Source organism: Rhodofomes roseus, assembly GCF_022264815.1.
Source record: "Rhodofomes roseus strain CIRM-BRFM 1785 chromosome Unknown C8Q71scaffold_6, whole genome shotgun sequence".
Classification (NCBI taxonomy): domain Eukaryota; kingdom Fungi; phylum Basidiomycota; class Agaricomycetes; order Polyporales; family Fomitopsidaceae; genus Rhodofomes; species Rhodofomes roseus.
Window position 1 is genome coordinate 14,988 of NW_025952962.1, and position 24,160 is coordinate 39,147.

Below are 24,160 nucleotides of genomic sequence, written 5' to 3' on the forward strand. Positions count from 1 at the left end.
GATGGTCGAAGACGCTGCTAAGTCCGTCTAGCAGGTCGAGCGGGGAGTTTCTGATATCCAAGGAGCTGGTGAAGCTTCAATAGATAACCAGGTCGAACTAAGGTTCGACCGCTACTGTACACTGGTCTTATATACATGGGGAGTTCAGGGCAGGTCCTGGACGAGTCACATCTACCTAGCCAATAGGAGCGCGGGGGAGTGAGTCATGACTAGTCAGGGACCGAGTCATAAACGATGAGTCAGGTATGAGTAAGAGACGAGTCACGACGAGTCATACTGAGTCAGAGATCACGTGAACTGCCCCGGGTTGGACCGGAGCGCACAGCGAAGTAGTCCGAAGACTAGAAGCGTAGCGTCATGGGGTTGGGCCCATGCTAAGGTAGTACAACGGTCAAGCGCAAAATAAAGGAAAACAAACGTTGACGTAACAGTCATGATCCATAAGTTACACACTGATTTTACTCTGGGCATAGTCTAATACCAGATTACATGTTGCTGCTGCTACAGGGTTCACTTCAAGTCAATATAATCTCAGATTGACATCAATATGTTGGAGTAGTACACAAATCACATTTATGCGCTGATGACAACCAACCCATACCACTGACTTGGTGTGCAGAGTGATGTATTAGATTGTCTACAGTCTGGTATTGTTCGTTGCATGTATATGTGCAGCTCATACAGAGCTGTGCAATCTATCCTCTTGTCTGTTCTAACCATTGTGTGACATCTTTGGACTTCAAAGTAAAAGTCTCCTATATACAGTCAAATAGATGCTCAGATGTAACAACATGGGATGGCATCATTCCAAGTATGCCAGGTCACTTGTGTTGCATTGGTACAGCAGATTTTAATAGGTTGAATTGCAGGCTATAGCTTACAGAGGGCTCCCCATGGCTTTGCAGGCTTATATTACCACATTTTGGTTGCTGTAACTGAGTGCATGCAGCAGTGATGGCATTTGAAGTTCACATGCATACAATGAGGTCTGTACCAGGATTATTGCTGGTGTGCATGGACTTGGAGATTTACTGATGAAGAGCTCCAGACAATGTAGCATAATAGAAACACATACTGTGCCTACATGGGATGTCCCACTGAGCTACTGACCCCCTGGCACCATGTGACCTGTGACTGGGACATGGGACATGCTGCACGTCCCACAGGGAGCACAAGGGGAATGGTCTATGTAGGAGCATGACAGAGGGATAGCCCACATTCCCAAGCCCAGAACAGGTCCCAAAATGGGAAGGACCACCCTTGAGACCATGGCCATGTCCCAGATGTCTGGTAGGACCAGCCCAATAAGGCTTGTAAGCCACATTCTAGCGGTCAGAAGGATGGGGCTAAGTAGGTCCCAGAAGGGGGTGCCTGAAGTGCCCCGTACCCTATCCTCCCCTACCCCCTGCCCCCCAATCTCAAGTCGGAAGGAACCGAGTAAGGGAGTTTCGGCTTGAGATTCCCGTGAGAAAGGAGTTGCAGTGAGGATAGAGGAGATAAGTTGAGGGTGGGTGGGCTGGGACAAGACGAGGGTACCACAGCTAGTGCCCCCCAGGGATCAGACAAGGCGTGGAGCGAGGCGAGCACGGGCTCGAGCTTGCCAGATTTCGCGCCGTAGGGCAGCTTCCTCGTCTGCAATGGCTGCTGACTCAGGAGACTCGGAGTCCTCCGCGTTCGTGAGGAGGCGCGAGCGTGCACGGACTTGCCGAACCCTGCGCATGAGTTCCGCATCTGCCCATGCCATGGAGTCCAGGGCCTCACAGTGTGAAGGGAGGTGGTTGTGCTCAAGCGGAGCAGTAGTGTTGAGCCAAGACGAATGCACAGAAGGCATGCGCGAAGTGGATGGGGGGGAGAGCACGCTCGAGCACTCGAGTGGGACGAGCACCGGCAAGGGTGTAGAGGCTCGCAGCGCTGGCGAGCGGGACATGTCCAATAGGCAACGGGGAGACGTGAGGGAAGATACCGGGCCACGGGATGCAGACGCGGGGCCGCGAGATGAGGACACATCAGACGAGCGACGAAGAAGCAACGCGGAAGCGGGCTCCGCCAGGTTGCGAGACGGGGATGGTTCGTCGACCAGGCATCGTGGATGCAGAGGCACGTCGGACAATGGCGAGGGAACCGGACGGTGGTGAGCGCGCTCGACGTGCGCGCGTTCGAGGGCTCGCACCTGCGCGCGCGGAGGGAGGTCACGAGGGGGCGGATCTTCGTGCCGCGTGAGTGCTCGGGCCTGCTCATCGTGCGTCGCGCAGCCGGCTGCTCCTTCGATTTCGCGTTGATCGCGGGCGAGGGCGCGACGTTCCTCATCTCCTAGGGCAGCCGAGTAGCTCCGAGGGGCGCGGTATCGCTCACCCTCGCGGCGGGCTTGGCTCGTTGGCGAGTTATCGCGATTGCAAGGCGGGGGTCGGTCGGGCGTAGGCGGGGGCGCGAGATGACGCCTGTCATGCTTGTCCATACCCTCCCGCACTCCCGCCGATCCATACTCTCTCCTCATTACAGATGAGCGGGCGTGCCCCCCAGACGAGCACGTCGAGGCGGTTTGTTCAGCGAATGCGCGCTCTCTCGAGGACGCCGCCTCGCGTACCAGAGCGGTTCGCGTAGCGACCCGGGCTTCGCGCTCGTCGTGCTGAAAGCGAGCACTCGTGTGCGCGCGGTCGTCCTCATCAGCGGCGGCCGGTTGACTGCGATGAGAGCGGTACTGTCGCACATCCTCGCTGTCAGTTGGGCGGCGGTGTGCTGAAGCCAGAGGACGCGTCGGTGGGTCAGGACGCGAGCGTGGCCGCGTGTGGGAGGAGGGACTGGGGCGAGCCACGGCGGCCGGACGCGCAAAGTCGCGGGGGGTGCGCGCGTCGGAGGGCGCGTCGACAAGGGGGACGTGCGCGCCGCTCGCGAGTAGATGCGGGGCTCGACGCGCTAGCGAGTGGTCGTGCCTGCGGGATGAGGGCGCGGGTATGCCAGACGAGGGCGAGCTGGCGAGGGCATCGCGTATTGGTAGAGGTGCGTCGGCGGGAGGGACGCGCGTGTGTTCCTCGGACGTGCGCGTGTCGTGCGAGAGGGCGGAGGCGAGCGAGGCCGCCCCGTACAGACGCGTCGGGGTGACTGGTACGACGGCGGTGAGCTCCGTCGAGTACTTCGCCCGACCCTCCCTCCATGCTCGCTGAGCGGCTTGGGTCTCGCGCTCGTGGTGCGCGCGTACAACGGCTCGTGCGTGCGAGCGCGGCGAGAGAGCGCGGGCAGCGGACGGATGCTCGGGCGGAGGGTCGTCGGACGAGGAGGGACGGGCGGGAGAGCCGTCTTGTTGCGCGGCAGCCTGGGCTTGGGCCTTGAGGAACGTGTGGACGGCGGCTCGCCCCCGCGAGCGCAGCGAAAGAGCGCGAGAGGGCGGGCGGCAGGGCGATGGGGCGTCGAGCGGGAGAGTATGCACGTGTGGACGGGACGCAGGACGGAGCCCTAAGGGTAGGTGAATGGGCGTGCTCACCGAAACGTCCCGGCTTGCTCGTCCTCGTTCCCTCTCAGCCTTTGGCCTGGCTAGCAATCCTCCCATGAGCTCCCCCTGCGAGTCTCCGAGGTTGCGCGTGGTTGGGCCGCACGGCGCACGCGTTTGACGGCTCGGGGTGTCCGTTTGCGAGTGGGCTTGAGCCGTCCCGTTGCGCGTCGCGCTGCGGGTGGGTCGGCCGTCTTCGCGTCGCGAGCGCACGCGGTCGTCTTCGCTCGCGGAGTGAGCCGGGGCCGGTTGGCTGCGAGGAGCGCGGACCCTTCGCGCATCCTCGCAGTCCGGTCGGCGGGTCGAGCGGTCGACCGAGGGCGAGAGGGGTGGAAGATGGGGGTCGTGGTGAGAGTCGGCGCGACGGTCGAGCGCCGAGGGCCGCGCGTTCGACGCGCTCGGGCGCCTGTGCGATCGCACAGTTCCCACGGGCCTCCGAACGGGCACAGGGGGCTCGGCGGGTGCTGGCGAGTCGCGGGGAGTGGCGGAGCGGGGCGGCTGATAGCCTCGAGGCGCGGTCGTCGAGGAGGAGGTGTTGGCGCCGTGTGCGCGCCCACTGTACGACGAGGACACGCGCTCGAGCTGCCGGATTGGTGACAGGGCGTCCCAATAAGACCGCGTGAGCCACGTCGCCGAGGGCATTAGATTAGAATCAATATAGAACAGATAGAATTAGAATGAGAATAGAGAATGTTCCAATATACGAGGGAGTTCACAGGGCAGTGGACCGGTCCCCTGAGTGTCCACCAATGTTAGAGTTCGTGGGCCTGGAACCCTAGACTCGGGGGCCGGGCTGCCTGTGAACTCGACGCTTGGTGGTCGCGGCGCGACCGGGAAGGTGTCGTAGTGTCGTCGTGAGGTCGTGAGCGAGGCGAGGAGCTCCCGCTGGCGTCGTAGCAGAGCGAGGAGCGCTGCTGTCGTCGTAGCAGGGCGAGGAGCCGCGCCTAGAGGTGAGTCCTAGAACTGGCGAGGAGCCAGGTCGAGGGGGAGTCCTAGGCGAGGCGAGGAGCTCAAGCCGAGAGGGGATGCTGAACGTACTCGGACGGCGCGGTGTCGCACACGGACGAGGTGGTGGTTCAGCAGTAAGATTGGATTACTTCCCAATATGGAAGTCAAGTGGCTAGGTACAACAACGAGATAAGATGAGATGTACACTATCAGTTCATAATCTAATCTAATCAGTGAGCATAGTGATGCCCACCCATAACACTCTGAGTGTCACAGTCCAACTTCGACATACGTTCCAGGAGATCTTAGTTGGAAGCGGCCTGTTCACTGCTCGCAGCCGCAATGACAAGCCATTATCCAAGCTCGAGAAGATTCTGAATGAAATATGGTGGCCTGCCTCATCTGGCCGAGCTCCTCGGAAGGTATGGTCTTGTTCGTACTACTCAATCCCTGATGTTTTAGACTTCTTGAATTAGATCGCTGAGGGCGGGTCCGTGAAAGCGGACCAGTGGCGGAACCTAGTACACATCCTTCCGGTCGTACTCTACTACTGCTGGCAAGTTGATGGCCGCATTCCGGGCGGAAGCGCACCAAAACCGAACACTTCCACAAACGCTGGGAAGGCTCTTGATAAGAAGGAAGCATTGCACCTGGAGCTGGCATACTGATATATCAATACTTGTAGTTACAGTACGGCCGTGATACATGTATGACTGTGAGCTACAGATCACACCTTATAGGGCATGCCGTGATATATCACAGCTAGAGTCTCCAATACATCACAGCTGAATACAGCACTTACCGCATCTGGTTGCATTACTAATCGTTGATCTGCTCACTTACTTGCTGTATATGCACCCTGCCGCCAATCGAAATGGCGAATGACAGCGCGCAAAGGAGACGGATGTCATTCAATGAGTCATTACGCTGTCGTCAGTGGCCATGGATAGTAGGTCGCGTGCACTGCGTTGACCTTTCCGGAGGGCGGGGGTTGGGCGGGGGCGCGATGCGCTGGCACCAGCAGATCCGTGATAATCGGGGTGGTCGGGGCCGCGTGGCGGGCGCAGCCGCGCAGGCACGCGCGGCACACGAGCCGGCAGGCGGGGCCGTGTGGCAGGCGCATGCAGGCACGGCATCAGCCGGCGGTTGGGTTGTCACACCGCTTTCCCAGATAGGCGTCTATGACGTCACAGCAGAAACACGTACTGTGCGCCAGGAAACACAAGAAATTTAGACATTCAATGTGTTTGAACTGGTTTAACGGTGATATAACGCGCGAGTCATTGTGGTTTGAGCTCGGTATCGCCTAGCTGTGGCGCTGGGCGCCACCGCCGGGGCACCTGCCTGATCTGGGAACATTGCCTGATTTGGCTGCATTGTGGCGTTGTGCGTGCACCCTTCAACAAGACAAATGACACTATATTCCGGGCTCGTATATTACAATACTGAAGCTAATTATATATGGGTAATAAAGCTATATGTCAGCAGTAAAGGAATATGAGCATTGTGCGCACAATGTCGTGCCGAATTGAACCGAAGACATCGCTCAGCCAATCAGGGAGCGGATAACGGTCAGCGCAAATCTTTACAACACTCGTTTGGCAGTCATAGCGGCTGAAAGGCTTCCTTTTGGCACAGATGTGGTTCAAACATACTGTAATATCCCTATCTTGCTTATAATTGAGTGGAGAAAATTTACAAGCACCTGCCAGTCACGATATTGTGTTCGAACACGTTCACTGCACCAGTGAACTGCAATAACAGTGCACTGTATACATTGAATGTTGACCTGGGCTGTGTAACCTACGTTTTTCGGTGAGCTTTTTCTATTACATAAACTGTATCACACACTGAATCTATATTTCTCGGAATAATACGAATACAAGGGCTGTACAACCCTCCATGTTATGTTTTCTACGGGGAGGGTGGCCCGGGCAGTGAGCGCTAACGTGATCTACCGCGATCTACCACGATCTGACGCATACAACCTCATTCTGTCGGAAAGGGGCTGGGAGTATATATACTGTCAGGTAAAACAAATCTATAGCTGGCTCTATTGTATCAATACCAAGCCTGGCCGACCCTCCATGTCGTATTTTTGTGGCCCGCACGATAGATCTAACGCGATCGACCTCGATCTGCCCGCCTCGGCTATACCGAATACGGTAAAGTTCAACAGCGCTGCGCACCACTACACCTCAATCGCTTTGTACCTTTTGCTCCTCACATTCTAGGTCAATGCCTCATTCATGTTGTAAATACATACTCATCCTTGCTTCTATTCAGTTTTTCCTATATATTAGCCAAGACGAGCATTATTGTAAGCAAACCGCGACCGGACGCTTACGTAATACTACCGCCGGGTATAGCCGCGTACCGCGTGCTGCCAGTCCAAGCGGTGAAGCCACGTACATAGCCAAATATAGCTGCGTCAGAACCGCGCACTGTGCGCCGTGCCACTGGCCGTGCGGAACGGGGCGGGTGCATCACACCTGCCAGATCCATGCCCGATAATACCCGCCAGATCTGTGCCAGATATAGGCATACCAGCGGCGCATCAGCCGCGCGGTGCGAGCACATGCTCACACTGTGCTTTGATACATTACAGCTACATCTGTAATGTATTCTGTGATACATTGACAGGCCTCGTTTGTGCTACAGGCGTACATGTATCACGGCCGTACTGTAATTACAGTCTCCTGATGTATCAATATGACCTTTACGCCTGAGCATTGATTCGTTCTCGTCGGCGCGGACAGCTCATAGCACAGGCAGATGTTCCCACAGCAGCATTGGAAGCGGTCGATCACATGGAGATAGACCGGAGCTATCAACGGCACTACGAGAACACACTTGAATTGTGCACGGCTATTCGGATATGGGCCTCATGCTCGATATCTCCGCAGGAGGTTGAACGCGCACAGGACTGCCACTCCCGGGCATGTCAATCCTGGGCGGCGATGAACTGTCATTTGACCCCTTACTTTCATCTCGCAACGCACAACAGCGAATTCTTCCTACGCAACGGGCCCTCATACTCCTGGTGGGCTTACCCTTATGAACGCAACAATGGATTTCTTGGGCGTTTCAAGACCAACGGGCACACAGGTGGGGAGCTGGAGGCGACAATGATGCGTGGCTGGGTGAAGTGCCAGCTGATCAGTGACTTGGTAAGAGCACCTCTTCCTGACGGCACTGTCTCTGATACTAACTAGTACTATCTGTAGATGCAACATCTCGAGAATCTGAGTGACAAGAACGATGATGATAGCAAGATTCTTGCGAAATTGAAGGATCAAATGAGAGGGAGCTCGAAGCCCGCTCAGCAGCGTGGTACTCTCTTGAATCTCATAGCGGGCATGAAATCTTGGGACTCCGCTGGAGCGACAGTAGGTAAGTATCAATCAATCAGTCTCTTTGCAACGACGTGCATTGATACCCAAAGTTCCCAGAACGCATCGCACTTCCATCGCAATCAAGGAAGGTCAAGCTGGAGCAGCTAGGATTGTATGCGCTCGTTCTGCGCTTCCTTCAGGATGCCTGGGGTGCAACAGCATCCATCGTTGCTGCGTCGGCCCCAGCGGATGCAGGCGAGCCATTTGTCGCAGTCAACATACCTTCATATTCCAACATTCTCGTGGACGGCTTGCGATATGGCGCGTATAACACGCATACCGTTACCCGCTAGTCCGTGGATGAGCGCTCGAGCCACGCGTCCGCCACACGCGCCGTCCTCGCGTTGAGACCTCAGTCTGCTCTGAGTCGCTCACGGCGGGGATTGGTACTCGTCTTCTCTCGTCGCAACACACTCATTTCTTTATATTACTCTTTGATACCTATGGGCCTCTGCTCAGGATGTGGCAAATCATTCCGACATATGGACGGAGATGACTGCTCCAAGTGTCAGAAACGGCAGGGTGCGGGAGATGCGGCGGCTTTGGAACTGATCTCGGTGCGTACAATGATTGAATTTTGCTTCATGCATAGCTTGATGATATGTTGTACAAAAGAAACTGCTGCAGTGCGGGGGGTGTGGAGTCACGTTCCGCTACCTGGAGGCAGAACTCTGTGCACTCTGTGTGGACAAAGACCAACGCGCGGCAGCGCCTTCCGGTGAGTCCTCTATTAACCTTATTTTCATGTATTGAGCTAATTCGAGACTGTCCGCAGCGGGGCAAGCGCGCGCTCCGTCTCTTGGTGGAGCCGTGGCACAGGCATCAACGTCAAGGACTGCTGCGGCTCCTGTACGAGCGTCGACGTCAAGCACGGCCATACGACGCGGTCAGCAGTCACAGCTGCGCCACACCACCGCCTCACCGTCTCGACAACGCCCTGTTCCTGCAAAGGGCCCTCGCATTGTCTCCGGAAATGGAAATCAGAACACGCCGCTCGAGATCGCCGAGTCTTCGGATATTGAAGTTGTTGAGTACGAGGAGGAGGAAGTGGAGAATGCGGAGCTGGAACCTATCGACAACGCCATCAATCGCCATAGGAAGACGGTAACGTCTTACCGAGTGAAGGGGAGGTCGATGAGCATCCCGGCTGCGCCCTCGTCTTCATCTACGCTTACGACAGCGAAGTTCAGCAAGCTTCGGCAGGGCCAACAGAGGGCTGCCACACTGAAGACATCCACGTCAACTGTCCAGTTGCTGACATTCCACTGCGACGTCATGTTGATGAATGAGAATGGCAAAACATCGGGTACTTGTATCCCAGCATTCCGGTGCGATGTTGCGCTGAATGATGTGAGTGATTAGTCATCGGTTCCAAGTGATAGCATTCTCACCGTCATGAGGCAGCAAATGGATGTATTGGTGGACAAGGTCATGGAGGAGTTGAACAGCGAGGATAGTCAGTGGAGGAAGGTGTATGGTGATGATGCCGTCATTGCGTTGTACGTATTTCGGCCGTGTTTGTTTGATTTCCTGACCATCAGTTGTAGCGGTGATATATGCCTCACCTTCAAGCAGAAGATCACGTCACAGTACAGTCAGATCAAGCCGAGGAACTATGGGTCTGTACGGCAGTTCTGGGACATGCATACGCAACGGAAGGGGCTGTACTTCAGTGAGCATCAGATCAAGCACTTCTCGCCCGCCATTGGTGTTCTCGTGCCAATAAGCTGCACTCGTCCAGTGAGTTTGTTCTTGTAGACCTTGAAGGTACAAGCTCATGACCATTTGAGCGTCACGACGCGGCGTCTGATGACAATGGTGATCATGATCGCCGTGGCCGTCAACGCAAGACTTCTCGCAAGCGCAAGGAACGGTTGTCTGACTCAGCCTCACCTCCACCCATCAAGAAGGAGAAGCTTGATGACGGTTTGGTTGAAGTGAAGGTAGAGGTGAAGGAAGAGCCTATTGAGCCAGCACGACCAAGGAAGCAACTTCGGTGTATGCATGTCTTTTATGTATCATCTACACGCTAATAGGTCCATCTTCTCACAGGTACTGCACGCCGTAAGGCGCCACTAGTCAAGCCTTCATCGAAATCATCACCATTGCGTCCTATCACCCTTCATCGCGCAATCACATTTTTCTGCGAGCAGCCTGTTCTTCGGGATGGAACATGGTCACTTCAGAGATCTGTTGATGCATTCCAGGGGAAGCTTCATATTCCGTTGGCTGCTGGCAACTCAAGCAGAGTGCGAGAGGTATGCCTTTGTTGTGTACAGTATCGCCTACTAAGAATTATCCTGTAGCTTCTTGTTGACGATGATGCTTCTGTTCTCCTCGGAGCCCAATGCTTCAATGTCTACAACTCAACGCTAGATGCTGCGCAGTTTCAAGTCCTTCGGTTAGCCAAGCTTGGAGGCTTGCTGTCAGAGTTTATGACAGCGCTGGGAAAGCAGTCTGCATGGTGTAAGAGAACATTTTCTTCACTGTAGATCAGTGCTAACATTCCCTCAGTTTTAGACATTGAAGTTCCCAATCACTTCATTGCTTTGGAACTTGAGGACAGCAGTGAAGTACCCAAGACAGTCTTAGACTGCTGCCCAAATGCTGTTGCTGAGGAGCTATCTGGTAACCTTGCACCAGAGATCCATGCTGAGATCAATGACCTCACTGTAGCCCTCTCACACTATACTTTTCATAGCTGTGGTGGTGATAAGGTGTATGCAAGTTTCAAGAGTAAGTCCAGTCTTTGTTTGTCCATCCTACTGATAGCTGATGAATACCTCAGCAAGCATAACAGAGGGTGGGGCCAAGTTGCAAATATATGATCCTGTGATCCATTCGTGAGCATGACTTGTTCAGCTGTCTCTGTTGACTGTATTGATGTTCTACCATAGCATCTCTGGTGATGAAGGGCCCCAAGATCAAGGCCCAGATGCTATCTTGGCCTTCAAGCTACAGCATGCATGCTCAGGACTCTGTTCCAAACTCAAGCTCCAGCCTTTTGTGTAGATGCAGTCTAGGTGAAGCTCCTGGTGTAATATGCACAGCAGATGGATCCAGCAGTAACATACAACACTCCTTTAGCCATTTACTTACAGCCTTTTAGTTCATACCAAATCTAATTTTGTTTCATGTAAACTGGGGTTTGTACTCCCTGTGTGATTGATATTGGGCCATATGAGACAATGTCTGTGAGTCATTCCCCATTATCTGACCACCCAACACTGTTGCTAAGTCCTCATATGATGTGTGTATTCACTACAAACTGTTACACAGTTCATAAGTGCCATTGAGTAGTCTCATCAATCACAGTATATTAATGCTAGGACAGTATTAAGCTTCTGCCTCAACAGCAGCAACCATCTGCCTAAAGACTATCCAAGCTGTATCTAGTGTTATCTCTGGTTTACCAATTGCTGCATGTACTTCCTCAGCCAAGGCCTCATACTCTTCATCTACATACTCCATATCCTTCTCAGCCTCCTTCTCAGCCTTGCTCAGCAGTCTCTCCAACTCAGCCTGAGGAACAGGAACAAGACAAGGCTTACCACCCCACTTTGCAGGTGTACGATAGAAGTCCAAACGCTTCGCACCCGAGGGCAGAAGTTTATCTGGCTGATGACGGATGTACTGACCATTCTCCCTGTTGCACCAAGCATCAAGCTCGCGCTGCATGAGCGGGAACCAGATCCAGTTCGCAAGCTGCCTATGAGTATAGCTGAGCAAGTATATCAAGCCCATATGGAGATCTAGGACTTACCCATGCATGTAATTGCCCGCGTCGAAGTCTGCACTGTAGCGACCAGCATTGTACACGGCCAGGACATTGACACCCCACTTCTGGAACAAGGGGCGCCATTGTCGCTCAACTGTGATGTTCCGCGGGCTTGATGTATACCGGTACGCAGGGATCACATCGGAATCGAGCTCCGGCGCATACTTCTGGCTGCAATGAATGAGTTCACAGTATTCACTGTAGTACGTGAGACTCACCGTAATGCTGTCTGATGGGCAAATATGTCCCCGGTCTCCGAACCATGGTCGCTTGTAACCTGAACAGGAACACCTGAGAATGTTTGATCAGTTTCACAGTTACACTACGTGACATTGTGACGTACCACCTCGCTCCTTCGCACAACGAAGGTATACCACCAGACAAGCCTTCGCCTTACGGTTGGATGGGAGTACGTTGAACTGCAGCTTCCCGCCACCCCATTTGTCGACAATGCCGTAGATACCAAAGCCCGCGTGAGCGAGCTTGTCATGACCATCAATCAACCATTCCTCGTCTGGGCCGACAGAGGTCAGCGGTGTTCGAACGAGTGTCTTGCGGCGTGAGAGCGGGTGGCGATCTACAAACCCTTGTGGTGCGTAGGCATGCATGACGCGATCTACCGTTGACCTACATTATCGTCAGTGATCGGATTGTATCAAATCATAGAACTACCGCGGCCATACCGCGGAATATGTACGCCCTTGAGAGCGAGCGTCGACTTCACCCAGCGAGGTCCGTTTGCGTTCGCAGGATCACGCTCCATCTCGTCGACAACGAGCTGTGTCTGCTCTGTCTCGGGCAACTGGCATTTGCGGACACTTAGGCCAAGTGTGCGTAAATACTCGGCAACCTTCGTACGACTTCGAGGTTGCGTTCAAGTCAGTACCATCGCTTCACATGGAGTACACCATGTACACACCCGATATCAACCCCATGGTCCTCTCTAAGCCTCGCCCGGATCTCCACATAGCCCGTCACATTGGTCTTGTAGTACCCGCGCAAGACACCGGCCAACCAGTCGTTGAGGGGATCTGGGTACAGTAGTACTCTGTAGGGTTGCAACACGCGCGCCGGGGAAATGACTCACGGACTTTCCCGCCGTGCTGGTTGTTGCCGTCGCGGTTATTGCTGTAACCCCTCGTTCGACGGATCGGCCCAATGGGCATTGGTACAGTTATGGAAGCGTCGACAACGTCCATCAGGAAAAACGTTCGTGTCTTAAGTGGTCTTGTGGAGAGCCAAAAGTGACATTATGTGTCACTATGTGCCACAAGAGCCTTAAGGTAAGTCGATTTCTTAAATTGTCTTACTTAAGTTCCATTAAGTAACCAAAGTAAACACTCATTCCAAGCAAGAATGATGTTTTTTCATCATTACTGGGGTGACTTCTCTCATGATTCTGCTGTGTTTGTGCATATGCTGTCATAACAGGCATCCCAGATGCAAAAATGTCGCCCAAAATAATCTGCCATTTCCCAGAATTGAACCCCTGACCTGCTAAACTAATTTCCCACACTTTCAGCACAAACTTGTGACCACTACACCATAGGTCCCTGTGCTTGTTCCCTTCTACAATAACCTATATTGACTATCTTTCTGGACTTAGAGAAATCTGCAATTGCTGCCCCCTGTTAGCCCAGCCCCTGTGCATCCCTGGGCTCTCAGACTGGCCTCATTTCTTCTTGGTACTATCTGTTGCCTTGCAGACCTTGTGTAGACTCATAATTTGCTCAAGGGCAGGCTTCTTGTCTCACTTTGCATGCTTAAGTGTTCTTTTGCTGTCTCTCAACCTTAACAGGTCAAATATGTCCAAATCCTTGACAATATGACTTTGACCACAGCATCTGTTGTAAGTAGGGTAATATACTCATAATCACAGGGAAAAAACAAATAATCTTTATTTGTACCCCATTACTGTTGCCAGATATAGTATGTGTTGACTTGTCAGGTGAAATCTTGGTGAAGTCTTCATATTGAGCAATCTGACATCTCATCATGCATATTTTTGATTAAGAGGTCATTTGCCAACTAATGTGTACTTATGCATCTTAATCTGTAGTACTTAAGTTGCATATTTTCCAACTTGGGGACAAGACAAATGTCTCAAAGGTGCTATAGTTAACTTCAGCAGTCTTCATGCACATGGTGCACTTAATTAAGGAACACAAGTTGTAAAAGACTGAATAAGATCAGGTGTTCTTCATTCAAGACTGCTGAAGTTAGAAGTGTTTTTCCTGATGTCTGACGGAGGTGGGACTGCCGCAAGACTGACGCGACGCGCGGCGCTGGCAGTGTGGCGGAGGCGCGTGGCTCGAGCGCTCATCCACGGACTAGCGGGTAACGGTACACGCATCGCGGACAGAACTCCTGTTACGCTTACATTAATGGGCGTATTCCTGTGCGCATTTCTCACATTTTCCACATCAGGCATACCCGACGCGATGCTCGCCTCGTACCCCTCGAATGCACATGTGCTGTTGTGCAGCAGTTCATGTATGATGATGACATTCCGGAGATGCCTTGGACTTCACGGTATGTACCTACTACTGCTACTGCTGGTATTCAAGGCAAAAAAACTCAACAAATCGAAGGGCAACCGACCTAGGCATTGCAACATGGCGTGCAAACATGTTGTCAGCACCCGAGGTCGTCAATGCTTGCCAGCTCTCTGGTCATTTCGCTCTTACTACAGTGCCTCACTGCGAGCAAGAGCTATGGGTAACAATGTCTCTATGCCATGTACATTGCCTCCCGATGCCATTCAGAGGTTTGATCTCACAATTCCTGCAGGATACTCAAGAACCAGATGTCCTTGATGATGCGGCCGACACCGAGGATATATAAACATAAGTAAGCACGTCTTTGCTCTCTGACTCAGGCCGCCTTGCTCCGCCAGTAACTGCCTCCCATCATGATCATTGTCTCATTGCACGGCTCTCCGGCTTGCTTACAGGCTGCTATGTTTTACGACTCACTCTGATACCCTCAGAACATGGTGCACAGCTCTCCAACTCGCTCTGCAAACCCATTACGGCCGCTGTCTCAATGCGCAGCTCTCTGACGAGTCGGACCTGCTCCAGTAAGTACATCTCGGCCGAGTCCTTAATGACTCGGACTCGCTACATCATTGGACAGTGCTGGATCGATACTACTAGAGGATTCCCTCGTAGGCGGGACTTGCCTTTCTGACTTTGCTCCGTCATCTGCTGCCCCAACATCGCCCTCGTCCCCGCCATCATATTCCATCTCCACGTCAACATCTGCCGAACTGCCCACATCATCAAACAGCATCAGCCGAGGTATGTTCTGCTCCGGATGCCTCTCGAGCCACTCGCGGTCCACAAGACTGCGAGGAATCTTGACCGCACCTTTCACCTTGCACACGTTTGGAAGCGGCTTGTCCCGCTTCTCACCGCGAGTACGGGTAGCATGTTGTGCGCCACCTGAGGCCGAATTTTCTTTGCGGTGCGTGACAATCACCTTATCCAGCTTTCGCAACGGCCGCTCAAGCTGAACCAACAACTATCAGTGTCCGCCCAACATACAAATGATGAAATATCGCACCTCTGATGGGCGATATGACGGCCAATGTGCGATCCACACCTTAGACTTGGATATGACTCTCGCCCTCGTATTTTGGGCCTCCTCTGACGTGTTCGCATCGACAGCACCTTGGCCATCTTCCTCGGGTTCATCTGTCTCGTCCGTCGACATGTACTTCCACGCGCTCATGAGCCAATTCCACTTCGGCGCCTGCATCTCCTCAACATGATCGCGCAACTCCTTGCGATCGGACAATTTCTGAGGAATTCTATCAGTTGCAAGACACAGGCTGATGAACAACATTCTGTACGTACTGCTCTCTTACGCTGTTCATGCCGCCTTAGCCGCTGATCATCGGCCCTCGCCGCCTCGCCCTTTCCTTCGGCTTTATAGCGATCTCTCATAGATCGCCAGGCAGTTGCAACCGCCGCTTCGACCTGGGCAAGTGACGTCTTCTCCAGATCCTCTACAGCCAACTTACCATGCCACTTGTGACCATCCAGCTTGACCTTCTCCGCAACCTCACGAAACCATCCCGCCTTGTTCTCGCCTTCGATCTCCCATGTTGGCCGCAGGACACACTTCCCCTGATTGTCCTCGAGCCAGAATACTCCGGCCGAAGTTCCTAATGGCTTAGGCAGGGCGGCCTTTGGTGCAATCCCCATCATATCAATGATTGCGTTCCGCGTGGCAGTCTGACACACAAGGTGAGCACGATTGAGCTGTGATCTAATGAAACGACGACTTACTTGCAGAGGTGTGTCTTTCTTACGAACCATCGTCTGAGGCGGCTCCTGCGGCTCCTGCAGCTCCACCGGCGCCGCCTCGTCGCCGACACCAGCAGGTACTGTGACTTCCGCTTGGTTCGCCATCCGCCGACGCACTGATTTTTTCAATCTTTCGAACTCGTCCCAGAGACACTCCTCAGAGTCTTCGATGGTGTTCAGCCGGCTGAGGACTCCTACCTGCTTTCTATGAAGCAGGTCATACATCTCGTCCGTGCGGCCAAAGAGCTCGTGTGACGTGTTCAGGCGATCCTCCATATCGGCGATCTGTCTGCGCTGCCCGGTAAGCTCCTTCTCCATGCGTGCAAGATCTGCCTTCATGACATGGATCAGATCCGAGGTCGCCTTACTCATCTGAGTTGGTCCTCGCGTATTTCCGACTGCATTTTGAAGTTGGAAGGTTGTTTTCAAAGATGGTGGCGGTGCTGAGGTGAGTCCTGTAGTCAAAATGATCTCATGAGTCGAGCATACCATTCAAAACAATGTCTGTACGCACGCGAAGTTGTCGACAGTCGCCTTGGACTTTCACTTCGGCTCCGGCGCCTCGACAACTGCGAACCCGAAGCCTGCGGCGGCTGGCTCTCCGAGTCTCGGAATGGGTTACGGAAGGGCTTGCGTGGCGCAGTAATCCCCGGGTTACCAGCGGGTGCGTCCGGGCGACGGAACGACCTAGTACTATGCGAACCGCCTCCTTCGCTTTGAGTAGGTGAGTCGCCGCGATGCTGCGTAAGGCCGGCGCGAGCCATCTCGACGTGCTGACGATCTCTTAAGGGGTCCGCGCTTGGTGAACGACGACGGCCAGGATCCTGGGAGCTGGCTGACTGCTGGGTACTCGACATTGCACTGCAGGGAGTTCAGCAATGAATGGACCGGGTAGTACAAGGCTCAGAGCTGCGGCTGTGATGCGATGTTCCACGGGGTACGTCTCGATGCTCATTAAGCTTCCCTCTTGCGAATTCATGGTCTTCTAATTTTTTATTGTAGATCCCAACGCGGCCTGAATACTATACAAGGTGCTATTGCGCGTATAGGATCGCCGCCAGACGTCAAAGTGTCAACACCTCGTGTGACGAAGAGCAGTGTCTAGACTGCCCATGCCTTATATACGGTGCCTCAGACTGCCGGCCTCGAGTACCTCAGGACCACTGGAATCAAGTCCTTTACCTTTGTGCAGTCCGTTGTCTTTAACTGATGTGTCTCATTGTATGTATTACGGTGATATACAACGTTGTTTGAGCGTCGCGAGGCTACTGTACCGGCGGGCTGAGGAGGCCTGCATGTGACACCCGGCTATCCTAAGCAGGACATGCGATGGACATGCTGAGGAAAGGCACCGAAAATGTGCCGGATTTTCCTGCTATCCGCGGTGTTTCCTTCGCATATACGCGGCGGAAAATCGCAGGATAGGCGTAGGATTTCCCGCCTATCCTGCACATATCCTTGGTGTAAATTTTGCTTGACGCGCAGTGCAAGGAGTAGCCACGACTCCATATGAGGTCAATTTCACGTCCAGCGCAGATACAGCGATCGAACACATAGGAAGCTATGATAGACCTTATGTTTAGCGCTTTCCAGATGAATGTGATGACCGACCAATAGCAGCCACAAGAAAACAGTTACTGAGGAACCTGTAGGTCGCTCAGTAGGCAACATAGACAGGGCAGGTTGAAAAGTGCTCACACAGAATGAAGAACGATGACTGTTTCCTGCTCGATTTCGGACGCACTCATGGTACGTGGCAGAAGGGTAGATGATGAGTGAAGGCTAAAGCGCATCTGCTGCGACATCGGTCAATGTGGAGCTGGCAGAGCGCTTGGAGTAAATTCGACAGCATACCACGCTGTTCAAGCTTTTGGAATTGATGTAGCAGGTAGCCGTACAGCGAGGCTACGAGGCGATAGCTGTAGGCGGTTCTCGTCAAGCCACGGAAGCGAATTTGAGTCTATTGCTGTGGCTACTGACCTGAATGACACGTTGAGGCTCAGTCACGATCTATGATAAACTTTGTGGAGGAGGAGGAGGGGGGTCCAGCGGCCGATAGCGCACGCGCACCTCGACTTCTTGACGGTGCCGGCGCTCACTAGCTAAGATCAATTCGTATTCAGATGATCCATTGGGCTGGTATGAATCGAAAGATAGAATGCTTACGGCTTTCGCCATGCCATAGTATCTGACATCTGTCCGGCTTCAAGTGGAGGCGTGCGTCAAAAAACCCTCGGGGATTTCAAAGATGTACAAATTTGACCCAAGGTCCGAGGGGGAGGGTGGAGCAAGCCGGATGTGAGACTTAGCTAGCAGCAATCGGGAGATGACGTACGTTGGTGGACTTGGAAGTCAAGGAGGACACGCGTACAGAGAAGTCAGCAGGCGAGGGAAGGCAAAGTCAGACAGCAAGGAGAAGTGCTGGGATTTATGTCGGTGGAGTCGACGTTCCGAGCAGACGTCTACACTTAAGGCACGTGGCGCATGGTAAGGACCCGTAGCTACAGGGCTTGGCGAATCAGCTCAACTGCGGGGCGATGTATATGGCGTTGACGACGTACATAGCTTACGCATGTTGAGTGACGACAGTGAGAATTGCTGCAATAAGCAGCGATTTGTCAGGGTGGTCAAGGTTCAGCCTGAGTAGACTGCCTTTCGACAATTGTAAATTCAAGACAGATGATCATTCCTGTACACGCACCCTGCCAGTGATACGAACAGCACCTATTTGACTGTTCGACATCCGTTGAACATTAGGTTAGATCGATGCTGCAGGGCAGTTTATTGCAAGTTAACGGTCTTTACCGATGAGTCGGAAGTTCGCTGAGGCAATGGCAGCAGATGGGGAGTAGAACCTAGCGAGCGGATAGAGGTAAGTATCAAGCGCGGATACATACTCACCGCAGCCGCGTTTGCACGGGCTAGGTACTGTACAAACTCATGTTCAGACGCCAAAGGTGCTGCGGTTGTTCAGTGAGCGAGCTGTACTTTTGGTAGGGGCGAGTGCGTACCAGATACTGAAACGCGCTCTGAGCCTTGCAAAGCATATGGTTGAGATGTACAGCCCGTTCCCGATCCTCAGGATCTTAGTTCAACACAAACTGAAATCACAGATTTGTATCAGAGTCTGGCAGCCGTGAGGATCATCCGCGCCGTGGAAGAGACTACGTTCATAAGAGATCATACGAGTCTACAACATCATGATGCCATCTGTGCTCGCAGCTTGCGACTTCCTAGGGCTACTAGCATCGAATACTAGACCTTCGAGTGAGTACAAGCAGCGACCCGTAGTATTATGAAGTGACCAGTCCAGAGACGCACTTTGTGAGGCCGTGTCCCAGCCGCAACAGAGCCAGACACTGAGTGAGAGTAAGCAGTAGGCTGAGACGCGTCGGCAACGCGTCGGTGGCTGCAGCGCGCGGCCTCGACTTCGAGATCTTGATCAAATTCAGAGTCATTGCCTCGTGCGCGAGCTTCTCGGTTGACATCGTCGTCATTCTGTCTGAAGAAGGTGGCCCCGAATGCCTCGATACATCGCGAGAAGTGCACACCAGAAGATGAAGACGTGTCGGGGCAGGAAGCAGTGCCGCCGTTGAAACTGGCTTCTCGCATGTTGAGGAGCATGTGCGAGAGGACGATACTCGTGAGACCAGAAAACAGCGTTAGCCAGGATACAGAGGGTTGACGGCCAGCGGACTATCCGACGAACGCAGTTGTCAGGACAAACATGCGGCTGAAGATCTGACGACGACATGTTAGAAAAAGATCGTAAACATCCCAAAGAGGTGCGAGAATAGCACTCCTGTGACGTACCTCCGCGAGATAAGGCGTGATTTAAAGATCAGTCATAACAAAGAGCAATCTGCCGGTGATAACGCGCTGGACTCAGTCATAATCGTAACTGCTGAAGCGCGCCTGCGATACACATGAATTCGCATACATGTCGAGGTACAATCTGTAGGCATACCGTCTCTCAGGAGCAGTACACCCACACCCACAGTCGCTTTCCGTGGTACTTGAGAGGCAAGCCGGACGACATGGTACATGCACCGCCAGATGACGATGAAAACAATAGCGTTACTGGCGACGACTGCGACGGTGATAACTGGTGTCGTTCGTGAGCACGTGCACTGATGTGCTGACGAGAGGACATACGAACCTCTGGCAAGGGTCTCGGGCGGGACGACGAGGACTGGCTCATGGCGCAGGATCCGAGTGTGCGCCTGCGCCGAGGGAGGAACAACGGGGACAGTCGACGCGTGCTGGTGCGGTCGTCTCGAGCGGGGCAAGTGTGCCGTGTCGTCGGTGCCCGGTCTGAGTATGCGGTTCGGTGCTAGGAGGGATGCCGAGCGCGCTCGAGACGTGTTGGTGTTGGGCGGGACAACGGGCGCGTGGGCCGGGTTCCTTGAGATGTCGTGGGTGCGGGGCGTTCGACCGGCTTCAGGTCATGGGACGTCTCTGGCTTGGTACTGAAGTGCAGAGGTGAGTGGAAAAGAGAGATGTGTGTACGTACCAGGCAAAGGACTAGAGACCTTGGACTGCTTTGAGCTGGGACCTTGCATTCTAGCCGTATGCGGCTGGTTGGTAGCTATTCGCGCCACCACAGTCGCAAGGAGCCGTGAGTACAAACTGCGCTGGAGGTCTAACACTCTAGTACGCACCGATTGTACAAATACTAGTACTCCACTCTGTCCATTGTGCTCATCTCTCCGTGGAATCTGAGCATCGACAAAAGGGTGTTTGCCTTGAAGAAAGGCACCTCGCGTAGTTGTGCCTGAAAGCGCTGAAGGCAAAGATGTCATGAAAGGGCTCGCTCTGCTTGACGGCGGAGATGAAGACGTGGATGGTGTTGGTGTGTGCAGCGCGATAGCCATGGTCTCGCCAAGTACGCCCTACAAGAGACACCACACCTTGAGGGAGGGCTACGCTCAGGGAGTGTTCGCAGAGCAGGCCGAGGTAACTGCATTCGAGACAAGAGGAGTACTACCAATGCAGGTGCAGCCCCAGTCTGCGGGCGATCGAGGACGTGATAATATGCAGCGCTTCGCTCACGGGTGAGGCCAGTGTGAGCTCGTTCCCTGACGAGGATGTGTACCCATTACATAGGATTCCAGAGGTCCCATGGTAGTATCAATGGCAAATGACAATGCGAAACGAGGATTTCATTGGACGGGCTGGTCGTGTGGACATAGACTGGTACGGGGTAGGTGATGGGACAGTCCTCGCGGATTGTCCAGTGGGGATGCCCGTAGGCCTCGGAGAATCCGCGTAGGAGATGCGGAAGTGAGTGCGATAGCCTGTGAGTAGTGGAGGCGCGAGCCGCAGATGGAGACGGTGGGCAGAAGGCGGCGCGACCGCCGACAACGAGGAGCGAGAGCTCGCGGATGCAGCGCAGATGGGTGGGCGCAACTTCCGGACGGGGAATGCCGATAGGCTCGGTACATTCCGCGCTTCCGCCACAGACGCGTCGGTGGCTGCTCACGCCGCCACGCTGACCGTGTTCTGCTACATGGCCGAGCAGTGCTCTCAGACACACTCCGTACACTGCGCGTCAAGCAAAATTTACACCAAGGATATGTGCAGGATAGGCGGGAAATCCTACGCCTATCCTGCGATTTTCCGCCGCGTATATGCGAAGGAAACACCGCGGATAGCAGGAAAATCCGGCACATTTTCGGTGCCTTTCCTCAGCATGTCCATCGCATGTCCTGCTTAGGATAGCCGGGTGTCACATGCAGGCCTCCTCAGCCCGCCGGTACAGTAGCCTCGCGACGCTCAAACAACGTTGTATATCACCGTAATACATACAATGAGACACATCAGTTAAAGACAACGGACTGCACAAAGGTAAAGGACTTGATTCCAGTGGTCCTGAGGTACTCGAGGCCGGCAGTCTGAGGCACCGTATATAAGGCATGGGCAGTCTAGACACTGCTCTTCGTCACACGAGGTGTTGACACTTTGACGTCTGGCGGCGATCCTATACGCGCAATAGCACCTTGTATAGTATTCAGGCCGCGTTGGGATCTACAATAAAAAATTAGAAGACCATGAATTCGCAAGAGGGAAGCTTAATGAGCATCGAGACGTACCCCGTGGAACATCGCATCACAGCCGCAGCTCTGAGCCTTGTACTACCCGGTCCATTCATTGCTGAACTCCCTGCAGTGCAATGTCGAGTACCCAGCAGTCAGCCAGCTCCCAGGATCCTGGCCGTCGTCGTTCACCAAGCGCGGACCCCTTAAGAGATCGTCAGCACGTCGAGATGGCTCGCGCCGGCCTTACGCAGCATCGCGGCGACTCACCTACTCAAAGCGAAGGAGGCGGTTCGCATAGTACTAGGTCGTTCCGTCGCCCGGACGCACCCGCTGGTAACCCGGGGATTACTGCGCCACGCAAGCCCTTCCGTAACCCATTCCGAGACTCGGAGAGCCAGCCGCCGCAGGCTTCGGGTTCGCAGTTGTCGAGGCGCCGGAGCCGAAGTGAAAGTCCAAGGCGACTGTCGACAACTTCGCGTGCGTACAGACATTGTTTTGAATGGTATGCTCGACTCATGAGATCATTTTGACTACAGGACTCACCTCAGCACCGCCACCATCTTTGAAAACAACCTTCCAACTTCAAAATGCAGTCGGAAATACGCGAGGACCAACTCAGATGAGTAAGGCGACCTCGGATCTGATCCATGTCATGAAGGCAGATCTTGCACGCATGGAGAAGGAGCTTACCGGGCAGCGCAGACAGATCGCCGATATGGAGGATCGCCTGAACACGTCACACGAGCTCTTTGGCCGCACGGACGAGATGTATGACCTGCTTCATAGAAAGCAGGTAGGAGTCCTCAGCCGGCTGAACACCATCGAAGACTCTGAGGAGTGTCTCTGGGACGAGTTCGAAAGATTGAAAAAATCAGTGCGTCGGCGGATGGCGAACCAAGCGGAAGTCACAGTACCTGCTGGTGTCGGCGACGAGGCGGCGCCGGTGGAGCTGCAGGAGCCGCAGGAGCCGCCTCAGACGATGGTTCGTAAGAAAGACACACCTCTGCAAGTAAGTCGTCGTTTCATTAGATCACAGCTCAATCGTGCTCACCTTGTGTGTCAGACTGCCACGCGGAACGCAATCATTGATATGATGGGGATTGCACCAAAGGCCGCCCTGCCTAAGCCATTAGGAACTTCGGCCGGAGTATTCTGGCTCGAGGACAATCAGGGGAAGTGTGTCCTGCGGCCAACATGGGAGATCGAAGGCGAGAACAAGGCGGGATGGTTTCGTGAGGTTGCGGAGAAGGTCAAGCTGGATGGTCACAAGTGGCATGGTAAGTTGGCTGTAGAGGATCTGGAGAAGACGTCACTTGCCCAGGTCGAAGCGGCGGTTGCAACTGCCTGGCGATCTATGAGAGATCGCTATAAAGCCGAAGGAAAGGGCGAGGCGGCGAGGGCCGATGATCAGCGGCTAAGGCGGCATGAACAGCGTAAGAGAGCAGTACGTACAGAATGTTGTTCATCAGCCTGTGTCTTGCAACTGATAGAATTCCTCAGAAATTGTCCGATCGCAAGGAGTTGCGCGATCATGTTGAGGAGATGCAGGCGCCGAAGTGGAATTGGCTCATGAGCGCGTGGAAGTACATGTCGACGGACGAGACAGATGAACCCGAGGAAGATGGCCAAGGTGCTGTCGATGCGAACACGTCAGAGGAGGCCCAAAATACGAGGGCGAGAGTCATATCCAAGTCTAAGGTGTGGATCGCACATTGGCCGTCATATCGCCCATCAGAGGTGCGATATTTCATCATTTGTATGTTGGGCGGACACTGATAGTTGTTGGTTCAGCTTGAGCGGCCGTTGCGAAAGCTGGATAAGGTGATTGTCACGCACCGCAAAGAAAATTCGGCCTCAGGTGGCGCACAACATGCTACCCGTACTCGCGGTGAGAAGCGGGACAAGCCGCTTCCAAACGTGTGCAAGGTGAAAGGTGCGGTCAAGATTCCTCGCAGTCTTGTGGACCGCGAGTGGCTCGAGAGGCATCCGGAGCAGAACATACCTCGGCTGATGCTGTTTGATGATGTGGGCAGTTCGGCAGATGTTGACGTGGAGATGGAATATGATGGCGGGGACGAGGGCGATGTTGGGGCAGCAGATGACGGAGCAAAGTCAGAAAGGCAAGTCCCGCCTACGAGGGAATCCTCTAGTAGTATCGATCCAGCACTGTCCAATGATGTAGCGAGTCCGAGTCATTAAGGACTCGG

At 53.9% G+C, this 24,160-nt stretch overlaps 7 protein-coding genes across 7 annotated transcripts; 4 read left to right on the forward strand and 3 right to left on the reverse strand.

Moving 5' to 3' along the window:
- Positions 1–7,392: 7,392 nt before the first annotated feature.
- Positions 7,393–7,647, forward strand: C8Q71DRAFT_704413 (uncharacterized protein; the record flags this gene model as incomplete). The annotated part of the gene is made up of 1 exon (XM_047920384.1): positions 7,393–7,647. The coding sequence occupies one exon, from the start codon at positions 7,393–7,395 to the stop codon at positions 7,645–7,647; it is 255 nt and encodes an 84-aa protein (XP_047780724.1).
- Positions 7,648–8,618: 971 nt separating this feature from the next.
- Positions 8,619–10,968, forward strand: C8Q71DRAFT_746948 (uncharacterized protein). The gene is made up of 9 exons (XM_047923095.1): positions 8,619–9,177; positions 9,232–9,326; positions 9,375–9,567; positions 9,618–9,825; positions 9,880–10,085; positions 10,134–10,293; positions 10,342–10,563; positions 10,616–10,670; positions 10,725–10,968. The coding sequence occupies exons 1-9, from the start codon at positions 8,962–8,964 to the stop codon at positions 10,837–10,839; spliced, it is 1,470 nt and encodes a 489-aa protein (XP_047780725.1). The 5' UTR covers positions 8,619–8,961; the 3' UTR covers positions 10,840–10,968.
- A 91-nt stretch (positions 10,969–11,059) lies between these two features.
- C8Q71DRAFT_746953 (uncharacterized protein) lies at positions 11,060–13,945 on the reverse strand. Its single transcript, XM_047923096.1, has 8 exons — positions 13,848–13,945; positions 12,693–12,801; positions 12,525–12,636; positions 12,289–12,465; positions 11,949–12,232; positions 11,824–11,896; positions 11,591–11,776; positions 11,060–11,536 (listed from the first exon to the last, which is right to left on the reverse strand). Exons 1-8 carry the CDS (start codon positions 13,926–13,928, stop codon positions 11,164–11,166), a joined length of 1,395 nt encoding a protein of 464 aa, XP_047780726.1. The 5' UTR covers positions 13,929–13,945; the 3' UTR covers positions 11,060–11,163.
- Positions 13,946–13,958: 13 nt separating this feature from the next.
- Positions 13,959–14,156, forward strand: C8Q71DRAFT_685778 (uncharacterized protein; the record flags this gene model as incomplete). Its single annotated transcript, XM_047919801.1, has 1 exon — positions 13,959–14,156. A coding segment is annotated over one exon (198 nt), but the record flags the coding sequence as incomplete, so codon positions are not given.
- A 551-nt stretch (positions 14,157–14,707) lies between these two features.
- On the reverse strand, positions 14,708–16,287 carry C8Q71DRAFT_855629 (uncharacterized protein; the record flags this gene model as incomplete). Its single annotated transcript, XM_047927201.1, has 4 exons — positions 14,708–15,115; positions 15,170–15,406; positions 15,463–15,843; positions 15,898–16,287. The coding sequence occupies 4 exons, from the start codon at positions 16,285–16,287 to the stop codon at positions 14,708–14,710; spliced, it is 1,416 nt and encodes a 471-aa protein (XP_047780728.1).
- Positions 16,288–18,706: 2,419 nt separating this feature from the next.
- On the reverse strand, positions 18,707–19,669 carry C8Q71DRAFT_722029 (uncharacterized protein; the record flags this gene model as incomplete). The annotated part of the gene is made up of 5 exons (XM_047921506.1): positions 18,707–18,770; positions 18,817–18,836; positions 18,927–18,950; positions 19,237–19,611; positions 19,643–19,669. The coding sequence occupies 5 exons, from the start codon at positions 19,667–19,669 to the stop codon at positions 18,707–18,709; spliced, it is 510 nt and encodes a 169-aa protein (XP_047780729.1).
- Positions 19,670–22,572: 2,903 nt separating this feature from the next.
- Positions 22,573–24,152, forward strand: C8Q71DRAFT_855630 (uncharacterized protein; the record flags this gene model as incomplete). The annotated part of the gene is made up of 4 exons (XM_047927202.1): positions 22,573–22,962; positions 23,017–23,397; positions 23,454–23,690; positions 23,745–24,152. The coding sequence occupies 4 exons, from the start codon at positions 22,573–22,575 to the stop codon at positions 24,150–24,152; spliced, it is 1,416 nt and encodes a 471-aa protein (XP_047780730.1).
- Between the last annotated feature and the right edge of the window lie 8 nt (positions 24,153–24,160).

Coding starts and splice junctions, on each gene's coding strand:
- C8Q71DRAFT_746948 (XM_047923095.1), top strand. CDS start 8,962: ATGAGCATCCCGGCTGCGCCCTCGTCTTCATCTACGCTTACGACAGCG. Junction 9,568..9,617: donor CAATAAGCTGCACTCGTCCA/GTGAGTTTGTTC, acceptor TGACCATTTGAG/CGTCACGACGCGGCGTCTGA. Junction 9,826..9,879: donor ACCAAGGAAGCAACTTCGGT/GTATGCATGTCT, acceptor ATCTTCTCACAG/GTACTGCACGCCGTAAGGCG.
- C8Q71DRAFT_746953 (XM_047923096.1), bottom strand. CDS start 13,928: ATGAGCGCTCGAGCCACGCGCCTCCGCCACACTGCCAGCGCCGCGCGT. Junction 12,802..13,847: donor CGGCAGTCCCACCTCCGTCA/GACATCAGGAAA, acceptor TTTTTCCTGATG/GACGTTGTCGACGCTTCCAT. Junction 11,897..11,948: donor TTGTGCGAAGGAGCGAGGTG/GTACGTCACAAT, acceptor AAACATTCTCAG/GTGTTCCTGTTCAGGTTACA.